The sequence below is a fragment of the Prunus dulcis genome, chromosome 1 (assembly GCF_902201215.1).
Source record: "Prunus dulcis chromosome 1, ALMONDv2, whole genome shotgun sequence".
Taxonomy (NCBI): Eukaryota; Viridiplantae; Streptophyta; class Magnoliopsida; order Rosales; family Rosaceae; genus Prunus; species Prunus dulcis.
Genome location: NC_047650.1, coordinates 12,733,958 through 12,745,403, shown reverse-complemented (window position 1 = coordinate 12,745,403; position 11,446 = coordinate 12,733,958). Strand labels below are relative to the sequence as shown.

At 34.6% G+C, this 11,446-nt stretch overlaps 1 protein-coding gene across 2 annotated transcripts; it reads left to right on the top strand.

Moving 5' to 3' along the window:
* Nucleotides 1–4,745: 4,745 nt before the first annotated feature.
* Nucleotides 4,746–10,030, top strand: LOC117616740 (O-fucosyltransferase 1-like). Of its 2 annotated transcripts, none has more exons than XM_034346143.1 (10): nucleotides 4,746–4,829; nucleotides 4,922–5,078; nucleotides 5,903–5,981; nucleotides 6,071–6,141; nucleotides 6,245–6,333; nucleotides 7,168–7,291; nucleotides 7,390–7,673; nucleotides 8,358–8,487; nucleotides 8,682–9,409; nucleotides 9,603–10,030. In XM_034346143.1, exons 1-9 carry the CDS (start codon nucleotides 4,822–4,824, stop codon nucleotides 9,291–9,293), a joined length of 1,554 nt encoding a protein of 517 aa, XP_034202034.1. In that variant the 5' UTR covers nucleotides 4,746–4,821; the 3' UTR covers nucleotides 9,294–9,409; nucleotides 9,603–10,030. The 2 variants fall into 2 exon arrangements, with proteins under 2 accessions (XP_034202034.1, XP_034202033.1); XM_034346142.1 differs by having other exon boundaries at nucleotides 9,573–10,030.
* The last annotated feature ends 1,416 nt before the right edge of the window (nucleotides 10,031–11,446 follow it).

Genomic DNA, 11,446 nt, shown 5'->3' with positions numbered 1-11,446 from the left:
AAAATATTATTTAGGGATAAAAAAAAGTCTACTTGATTTAAAAAGAATGCAACCGCAGTTTCACTCGTCTGTCACGTGAATAGTGTCAGCCCTTGCAGGTGTACTTCTACCAATGTCAAGATGGCAATTTTCTTTGTAAGGAAGGGTCTTTGTGGGGATTTGACTCTAATGGGTCAGGGATGAAGGACAAGGGGAATATTTTAGGTATCATGTTCGGGGAAGAGAGGGGCGGGGATAATATTTTAGTCCCTAACCCAAACCATTCCCATTTACAATATTTTTTTTAATTAATATTTATACATTGGGATTAAAATTCTGATGCCATATTAATTAAGAATTCATTCTCTCTCATTTTATTAATTATCTTTAATTAATTAATTCTCTCTCTTCTAAAAAGAATTGATACCTCCTCCTCTGTCCTTGCTTCTTCTTCTTCTTCTTCTTCTTCTTCTTCTTCTCTCTCTCTCTCTCTCTCTCTCTCTCTCTCTCTCTCTCTCTCTCTCTCTCGTCCCATTCTCATCCCCAAAGCCACCCTCACCACCACCACCACTCCAACCCCTACCCTACCTAAACCACAAATCACAGGGACTCTCTCTCTCTCTCTCTCTCTCTCTCTCTCCTCTCCGATAATGCCATCGCTTTTGGACAAGGAAAGAGGGCTCTTGAAATGAAAGATATACAAGAACCCAAAATTCAAACTGCATTGCTAGTCCGAGCTACTCTCGGAGCTTCTTCCAAATCTTTCAAGAACCTGTTTTTCCCAGCCAAACAATAATTGAAGCAGAGAATCTCATATTAGACAATTTCAATAAGCTATAGTAATTCACTAGAATAACCTCAAACAATTACAACATATAATTGAAAACCTCCAACAATCGATGCATAAATACTTGTACCAAAATCTCTTAAGCACAACCTCCCACTGTCCAGGATTGATCAAGCGAGTGGATGCTAAATTATCATGTTCTCAAAACTTTCTAGGAACTAGTATGCTAGATGAATTGTACCTATATGGAGAGAGAGAGAGAGAGAGAGAGAGAGAGATTACGTTTCCAAGAAAAAAGGGAGGATAGAGAAAATTATTTTATTTTATTTTTATGAGAGAGAAAATAAATTTAAAACATTAAAATTATTTCTCATGTCAGATTTAATCTCAACCATTAAAAGTGGAGTAATTTAATGGCCCAAAAATTGTGTCAAACCTTGTGTCAAAAATATGATGTCATGGATCCGCCCCATTATATATATAATGAATTTTGATGAGATATATATAAATAAGCTATTAAAGTGATTGTACCACTTATTAATTTAGTTAACTTCCAGTCCATATATAAACATTCTTATATTGTCTTATAAGTATATAATATATATATATATATATATATATACACACTAGCCCTTTGGCACATGCTCACAATTGGTTATATTTTTTATTTTTTATTTTATTTTTAGAATTAAGAAAAGATAATATGGATAGTTATGTTTCATAAAAATATGACCTATTATATATTTTTTTTTTAATTTTAATTTTTTAGTATTAAAAAATGTGAATTTATCATAAAATTCTCATTTAATTAATAATTTCAATTCTTAATGTTTGAATTAACTAAGGGCATTTTTTGATATTTTGAATGTTTCAAAATTCTCTGCATTTGGCTTTATATATATATATATATATATATATATTATCTTGCCTTAATACTTCTTCTTTTTTTCAACAAAGTAGTTATATATTGATTTTTTTTTCTTCTATAATGGGTCGGGTTGGGGAACCCATTCCCCAACGAAGGTGGGAATGGGGAATCCTTGATATAAATATTGCCGGTATGAAGGCGGGGATGGGGATGGGAATGGCATACCCACCCCCGATTTGACCCATTGCCATCCCTAATTGTCATGGTAAAGGGCAATTACTTTTCACTTTAAATTATTTTTTATATTTTATACATAAACAATTAATTTTGATAGGGTTTAAAGTTTTGGTGTGGGAAGTAAAGAATATGGTTAGGTATTTATTTAATATTAAAAAAATCTGAATTTTTTGGGTTTTTTTTTCCTCTTTTTTTTTTCAATTTTTTTGTTATTTAAATTGGCTTATGACGTCAACATTACGTCACTTGCCCAAGCAGTAGCACATACTGGATTTGCTTGCGGGCTTGGCCGGGTTGGTAACCCCACGCCTTGCCTAGGCTTGCTCTTGCTAGCTAGAGCCATCATGCAAGCCTAGGCCCTCTCCTGCGCAGTCTTCTCCTTGCCGCTAGAAGTGCTCTAAGGGTATCCCCAGGTGGGGAGGGCTACATTTAACCCTTTCAAAACATGATTTTTATAAGAAATAGTGGTTAATTTAAATTAAATATTTTAATAGTTTTTAGTATATTATGTAAATTTATTAGTTAATTTAATTAAACTACTATTTATATCCTATTTAAAATACATTTTAGAAGGGAAAAATATTTTGGAAAAGGATTTTTGACATCCATGTGTCGGCACACTATTAGCCCTATAGATTTATGATTATATTTTTTTTTCTTGTTCTAAAAACAAGTTAAAAATTAATTTAAATGAAAAAAGATGAAGGATAGTTGGTAAAAGAATTAAGAGATCGTGAGAGATTATATAAAAGGATGAAATTGAGGAAAGATAATATGTAAAATGATGAAGATGTTGTGAGAAATAATGTAAGAATGAGATAATTATTTATACAAAAAACTTAGGAATTTTTTAGAATTTTTATATTTATTTTTTTTTCTTCAGATTATTAAAATAAATAAAAAACACTAGGTGACTTCAGCTGGGCCTCATTCAATTATTTAGCCCGGCTGGCCAAAGGGCCACATGTGACCCCCATTTTAGGAATTGACCCTTTTTATAGCCCTATTGGAGATGAAGTTTGAGCATTTTGGGCTATATTTGAGGATATAGCCCTCACTTGGTGTCCTAATGACTATTAATTATTTACATATATATTATATAGTCTTGTTCAAATTCAAACACACATGCCTTGCTTGAACTGAATTGATCAGTAGATGAGAGATCATGACACTTCAACTCAAACGTAGACCAACTTGAAAGGCAGGTCATATATCATGTATGTTCATCTTTGGTTATATATACTGACACGCAGGCCATATATTCAAACACAAAAAATCTTTGGCTATATGTTCGTTGGGCCTTTGAACTCAAACGTGAATATCAGAAGGTGTTCATCTTCTCTAACGAGAGAAAGAGAGAAAAAATCCAATGTAAAAAAATCGTGAATATGAAAGGGCCTTTGAACTCAAAAGCAAGTATGTTCATCTTCTCTAGTAGAGAGAAAGATAGAAAAAATTCCATGTGAAAAATCTGATGGATTAGGGTGGGATTTGAGATGGAGTTTGGTATTTATATTTTCCACTAAAAAAAACTCACACAATCTCACATTTAAAAGAATCTTTCAAAATTTTGAAGTTTTTGAATACGAGAAACTTTTTGTTACTTGTTTAAAGTCTTGATTGAATACCACTAGATTTGGCCACTCTTTTTTAGAATTTCTAATAGTCTTAATGGAATACTACAAGACTTGTTTAGATCATTTAAAAGTCTTAATTGAATACCACATGACTTATTTATCCCAAAATAATTTTTCAAAATCTCAATTGAATATACCTCATAAATTTAAAAGATGTAATACAAATGATTATATACAAGCGATAGTCTAAACTAAAGGAAAATGAATTTCTCACACATACAATTAATATGCCATGGGGTTTCAGACCTCTTGTTTGCAAGTCAAGACCGTTTTCCACTCGGATAAAAAAACGTTTAATAATAGCCCTTTTAACGTCTCTAAGGTTAACGAAACTGTCAAATTGCATTTTTTTTTGGTTTTCAAAGTTTAATATGGGCACTCACAAATAGCCCATATCGTAAGGTTCCGTCCAAAAATATGTTAGATTGTTGACGTGACACACAGATGGTAATCACATATCCAATAAAATCAAAACATGACTAAAAGACAAAACTATAAATCATATTTTTAGAATATTTTTTATTTAATTCACTCGATGATATCATTAGATATATGAGTCCTACTTAATATGTCACATCAAAAATCTAACATATTTTTGAACGCACACTCATGACATGGATTATTTGTGAGCACCACAAATCTTGAGATCATGACAAAAAAAAATAAGATGTAACATGATAGTTTGGTTAACTTCAAAAACATTTTGTGATAAAAAGCCCTTAATAATAATTTTTGTGCTGATATGCATGTTCAAAATGCTTCTTTCATAGTTTGTATTTTGTTTTATTTTTATTTGTATAGAAATTTTGTGAGATATAAATTTGAACTTTTGGATATTAAAATTGATTTGAACTCGCCAAAATTGAAAATTATAGGATCAAATTTGGAATTTCCAATCCAACTTACACCCCTAAACCAGTTGAGCTATTCTAAATCACTAGCCCTTAAACCAGGTGAGCATGTGCCAATTGATTTTCTTTTTTATTATTTATATTTTGTTTTTAATTTTAATTTTTTAATATAAAAATGTAAAATTACTATATTATCTTTATTTAATTAATAATTTCAATTCTTAATATTTGAATTGACTAAGAATATTTTCTGGTATTTTGAATGTTTCATCATTTTTTGTCTTTTGCTTTTTATATATAGAAGATATTAAGCTGGGTTAATTAATCAAAAAGTTGGGTATAAATAGAGGCCACCAATGTATTTTTCCTTTATACATAGGGAGAGATTCAATCACCGAAATTAAAGAAAGAGAGTGGCGGTTGAAGTGGACTGTGCAAGAAAGAAGCTCAATTTCTCAAACAATGCGAAGGTAAATCAACTACCATTTTCTCGCTCCGATTCAGAACTTTCCCGATAACAAAACACAAGTAGTCATAATTTTCTTTGGTTGATTTGATGCAGACCGGGGCTTTATAATCGGCAGCATGCGAAGCAAGCAGGAGCGGTGAAGGGCATGATTGGGAGGCTATTGATCGCTGTTCTGGTTGTCATATGCACCATTTCGTTCCTGGTTTTGTGGACGAGCAATGGCGGTGGTCCATCCGGCTTTCGCCCTGAGGTTAGTCTGAAGCTGGGTTTAGAATCATCCTGTTTAATTTTAGTTAGTATAGATTGGCACATTAGTTCAGTGTTCGCTTTCTATTTGTTTGCCGGAATTAGTGATAACGATGAAAAGGTGCTTTGTCTTGAACGATGATTTACTTCAACTATGCTAATTACTAGGTAAATGCTACTGATTCTTGGATACATTGGAATTAGGAATTTTATCTCAATAAATCAGTATCTTTTGGAGAGATTACTGGGTATGTATATCAGGTTGAAGCAGTGATTTAGTGCTAGTAGGATGTAGTCAAATGACCCTGGAAATTAAATACCTTTACTTTTCTGTTGCTACCTATTGACTGAACATTATCTTTGATATGAATGAGATTGCTGAAAATTCAAAATTTGTAATGCCAAGGTAATGGTATTGATAATAACCGAAAATTGATATTTTGTCTATGATCAGTGAAGAAGATATGATGACATGGTTATTGGGGGGAAAAAAAATTGGTGTAAAACATCAAGCAATCAAGCATAAAGTACTCATGCCATATCCAATTTTACATTTTTTTTAGAAAGAAAAAAAAAACACATTCGAAATTACCCTTCTGAGATGCTTTTGATGATAATACATCAACATTTCAACGTCACTAGGAGTTTCCTGTGATGTATTTTGTAATGGCCCAGTAAAAAAAAAAGGTTGTAAGAAGGAAGCTAAGGTTGAGTTTAATGTTTTTGTACAATAAAATTGTCTCTTGCTCAAAAAAATGTAACAGCGGAACTGCTTGTTATGTATTTGTTGAAACTTTGACTCTGAATTTTCTTACCATGTATATGCAGTTGAACTTGGATAAACTTTGGAGAAGTGCTGATTCTGGTGGTTGGAGACCATCATCAGCTCCACGATCTAATTGGCCTCGTATGTGTATCCTTTTTTCTCAATGAATTGTGCTTTGGTTTTTGTAAAATTCATTTTTAAGTTGTTCTGGTGCTTCTACTTTGTGGCAGCTCCACCTAGGGAGATTAACGGCTACCTACGAGTGCGCTGTAATGGTGGTCTCAATCAACAACGTACAGCGGTCCGTAACTTTCTCTTTTTCTGTATGATCTGTAATTGCATATTTTCACCCATGTTCTTATGAGGGAAATATTTACCTTCTGTTACTGTCTTGGATGTTTTAGATATGTAATGCTGTTCTTGCAGCAAGAATCATGAATGCTACACTTGTGCTGCCTGAATTGGATGCAAACTCTTTTTGGCATGATGACAGGTATCTATTTTCAATGGTTGTCTGACCCTTATTTCACATATATAGATTTTTTTCACCTATTCAAATTTCACTTTTAATATAGAATTATTAACTTTTTCTGATTGAGGCTATTAAACCAAGAGAGACGAGGTAGGGTACATAGAATTGTGACAAACATGTAGCTACATGATAGATGTGTCACACAGAGGAATTGGAAGATGTTTTCAGATAGAACTTGTTGCTGTAAGACATTATTTCTCTTCTTCTTTCATCACATGTTCTTAAAACCTACATAATAAGAGATTTCATTGGAAAGGCCTTCAGTTTTCAAGTTTATTCATTAGCTGATCTAGGACGACTCTTCTCTTGGGGACTTGCTTAAGGGTTTCAATAGTTACAGACATCTTGAGTTTCTCCATTTAACAATTTTCTGATTTTGTTGACATGTGGATCCTCCGATTGAGGATTCTCTGAGTCTGCAATTTTTATACTTACAGGTTTAGTTAAGAATTTGGATAATTAAGTTTAAGGAAGGTCAACTTTGTTGCTTTGGATATCTTTTTCTCATAGATAGGAAAGTAATATGTTAATAAAAACAACTCTGAGGAAAGTTACAGCTTTAAGATAACTGCATGAATGCATTTTTCTGTAGATCTTTTTGCATATTTTCATAGGAATATCTCCCTCCATATTTTAATTAATCTTATATTTGCTTCGGAAAACAAAGGAATTTGTTTTGTGGAACTTTGAGTAATGTGTCCACTGCTCTCATTGATTAGTTGAATGCTTGTTTCTGTAAACTCTATAAAATGTTAAATGCTTTTAACTGCAGCATGTTATCTTTAACATGTGCAGTGGTTTCCATGGTATCTATGATGTTGAGCATTTTATCATGTCATTGAGGTATGATGTAAAAATTGTAGAAAAAATACCAGAAATTCGCAAAAATGGGAAGACAAAGAAGATAAAAGCTGTACAGGTAAAGCATACGTATTTGTTTTGATCACATTCAGAAATAAAATTTGAGTTGTTCAATAGGTTTGAAATGTTTACTCCTTCCTCTAAACCTTGTCTCAGCTTCGTCCTCCTAGAGATGCTCCTATCAGTTGGTATACTACGGATGCTCTTGCGAAAATGAAGGAGCATGGTGCTATTTATCTTACTCCCTTTTCACATCGTTTGGCAGAAGAAATTGACAACCCTGAGTATCAACGTTTGAGGTGCAGAGTGAACTATCATGCTCTGAGATTTAAGACAAATATAATGAAGCTAAGTCAGTCAATAGTTGATAAGCTTCGCTCACAAGGTCACTTCATGTCCATACATCTTCGTTTTGAAATGGATATGCTGGCATTTGCTGGGTACGTTCTTATCTGATTATCTTTTCTAAATTCACGTTTGCATCTGCATGGTGGTGGTGGGTCAGATGTAGAACAAATGGTTGGCATCGTTGCATATGGCGAAATATCTGCTTAAAAGGCAAGAATGTGATAGGAGTGAAAAATCCAACCAAACCTCACACAGGGTCACATCTAGAAAGACACTTGTGTACAATGCGCACGTTGGGTTAAATTAAATCAAAGATTTGATGTGGAACAAGGAGAGAAATAAGGTAACTAATGCCATAGTTTCAAGCATAACTAACGCCGTGAGTGTCGTAGGAAGTAGATCAGTGTGACACTAATTGATGTAGAACAAGGAGAGAAATAAGGTAAAATATAAACTCGGATAGTAATTTAGCACAACAGCTTGAACTTAATTTGTTAACTTTAGCATCAATTGGTCAAAACTAAGATTCCCAGCACAAGTGTGGCCTGTCTATAGAGTCTCACTAATATGAGTTAATTTCTTGGTGAAATCCTTATATAAAATGAGGAATGACTGGACTGTTCTCCTTTATATCATGCCAAGAATTCTTCTATTTCATAGCCACTAGCTATGTAAGGGGTACAATCTGTTTGTTTCATGACTGGAATAGTTCATGATTAAGATTTTGAAAAATGTTATCTGAGGACTTCTTAAAATATGGTATGATTATTCTGCAGCTGTTTTGATATTTTCAACCTCAAAGAGCAAGAGATTTTGAAGAAATATCGGAAAGAAAATTTTGCCCCAAAGAAGCTTGTGTATGAGGAAAGAAGAGCCATTGGAAAATGCCCATTAACTCCAGAAGAGGTAACATTATCTGTCTTGTTAATGTTTTTTTTTATTTGTCGTTGGGAAGTGTTATTTATACTGCCGGTGAATGGTGACACTACCCTGGATGGCTGTTACCTTGCATCAGTATCTTGTTATGTTTTGCTTACCAAGTGATAACACTCATTTCCTATATAAAACACTAACAAAGTTATGTCCCTCTTTCTATGCAGGTTGGTCTTATTTTACGTGCAATGGGGTTTAACAATTCTACCAGGATATACCTAGCTGCTGGTGAACTATTTGGTGGAGAGAGATTCATGAAACCGTTCCGGACTTTGTTCCCTCACCTTGAGAACCACAGTTCTGTAGATCCCGTAGACGAGCTAGCAGAAAATACCCAGGGATTGTTAGGGTCTGCGGTGGACTACATGGTTTGCCTCCTCTCTGATATTTTTATGCCTACATATGATGGCCCTAGCAACTTTGCCAACAATCTCCTTGGACACCGCCTATATTATGGCTTCCGGACCACAATTAGACCCGATAGGAAAGCTCTTGCTCCAATCTTCGTTGATCTAGAGAAGGGACGGACAACTGGTTTTGAAGAAGTTGTTAGGCAAGCCATGCTCAATACTAACCTTGGCGGGCCCCACAAGCGGATTCCCCCTGATTCTTTCTATACAAATTCTTGGCCCGAATGTTTCTGCCAAACATCTCCAAAGAATCCAGCACATAAATGTCCACCAGATAATGTTTTGGAAATTCTTAACAGCCAGTTGGGTGAAGCAACTGATGACCTGGAATCCGTGCCCGAATCAAATTCAATAATATCTGTGGCATAAAGATGAGAAAGTAGTCTCAGGATTTATAGCGGGTGATTGTTCCATGCCAATACTGATGAATCCCTGTCCGTGTAATTGACAAGGAATGGCTTTCCATAATAATACTCTGCCTTCAGGTAATCATTATCTGTACTTCTGTTGTGTTTAATTTGTTTTTTTAATAAAGAAATTTCCTTGCTTGTCCTTTTTCACAAACAATCCCATATTGTTTTATTCATCATTTGGATATTTATGGATATTTCGCGTTCCTCTTGATCATACAAGTTGATGGTTTTTCAGTGACTCTGGTCTTGTGGTGAGTTGAGACAGGATCCATGTTGGTTGGAGGCAGGTTCATGTTATATTGGGGTTCACGCCATGGTGATTCAGTATATCGAAAAAGAAGTTGACACTGCTGGAGGACGCATGAGCCAAGCCATGTTGATAGTTGCAGATTTGTTATGCTGTGATCTAAAAATTTACTTCTGATTAGTGATATTGTATTATATTTGATTGACTCCCTTGTATGTTTCTGCCATGTCACATGTGTGACTAATCATATAAGATTTTCAGTCTTGCCTTACAAAAATGCTACATTAAGTGTTAAATTACTTGGTAAGCTCATTCTGGTTTTGATCCATTTTGAAAAGCTCTAGCTTGGACTTTTGAGTGAGCTCGTAAATGAACTGTAGTTTCGATACATACATTTGATGTGCAATTCGAATCAAGGATTGGGAAAAAATAAAAATAAATTAGCAGACCCTAGCCTCGAGTTTATTCTGTCTTCTGCAATATCAACATATATTTTACTTCATTTTGTTCTTCCCCAGAAAATCAGTCTTGTTATTGAAAACATATATTTGCTATTGTTGCTGCCCGTTTGCATCGATGTGGTTTGTGTTCCTCTGGGCGTACCTGGTTTTTGGTTTGTTAGCTCTCTCGGCCTGTGGCTGTCGGTGATTGCTACTTGTCTGGCCTCTCTTTTGGGTAGTTGTTGCTTAGGCCAGCTGGTCTTGTCAGTGGTTCTAATGCTGCCTGTTGTAGTTTTGTTGCTTTTCTTCTTGGATTTTATTTCCGCTTCTTAACGTTCAGCTTCCTTGTCCCGAGCCTATTCTCTTTGTTTTGTTTTGGTCAGGGCCTGGGTGTTGATGTATTATTATTGCCTTTTCTCAATATTTTGACATAATCCAAAACATAAGCTTTGTAAAACCTTTCAGAAATTAAATACTTAATTTTTGAGTGTTTCAGGTATTCACGTATTAAAATATGAGTGGACGATGAAATTCACATCATGCACATATGATCGGAGTAACACCAAAAAATTACTCCAGAATACCCTTCCCCGGTTCAAATTCAATTCCCTCGTAACAGGAGGGAAGATGGTACATTAATACTTAAATAGTCTGCATTACATTTGAAAATTGCCCAGCTGTTAAAGCTGTCTATTTCTGTAAGAACGTAAAGTATTAGTAATGAACTACCATGGTCTTTGTTTTCTTCTATTTTTCTTTCTCTAATGAGATTCAGACAAGGCATCTCATGTTTTTATCAAATTCGTCTACTAGTTATTCTTATTCCCTTGTCCTCCCCAATAATCTTTTGTTCTACCCATTATCTGTTGAATTATAAGTGCTTGATTGATTTCTCAAATTAAGAGTTCTGTTTTCTTATTTGTATTTCTTTATACTTAGTCCAGGTGTCATAGCTAGATTGGTTAGATTGTGAATGGCTGAGATTGCATTGATGAACTGCATCCAGCTGGTACTGTGCTAACGGTTATATTCTCCTCACACCAAGAGTGTGAGGTATTGTATCAATCACTGAGCTAATGAGAATGTTCTCTCTGCTACACGTATAGCAGAGCAGACTTGGATTACAGAAGCCTCTCTTACATTCTCTTCTCTCTTCTCTCCAAATCTAATTCTCTGATCCTAAAACTCTAACATGGCCTCAGAGCCAGGTTGGATCATCCAAAAGCTGGGCGTTGTTCTGTGAAGAAAATCGATCAAGGTGTGCTCATTCTAAGCTCACGAAGCTGACTGAGTGTGATCAAGGGTCAAATCTGAAAACATCTTGTTTCAGGTGATTTTGAAATACGTAATGGCTGGCTCTGGAAGTTCAGAAGCTAGAATTCCCATGTTCTCAGGTGAGAACTATGAATTTTGGAGGATTAA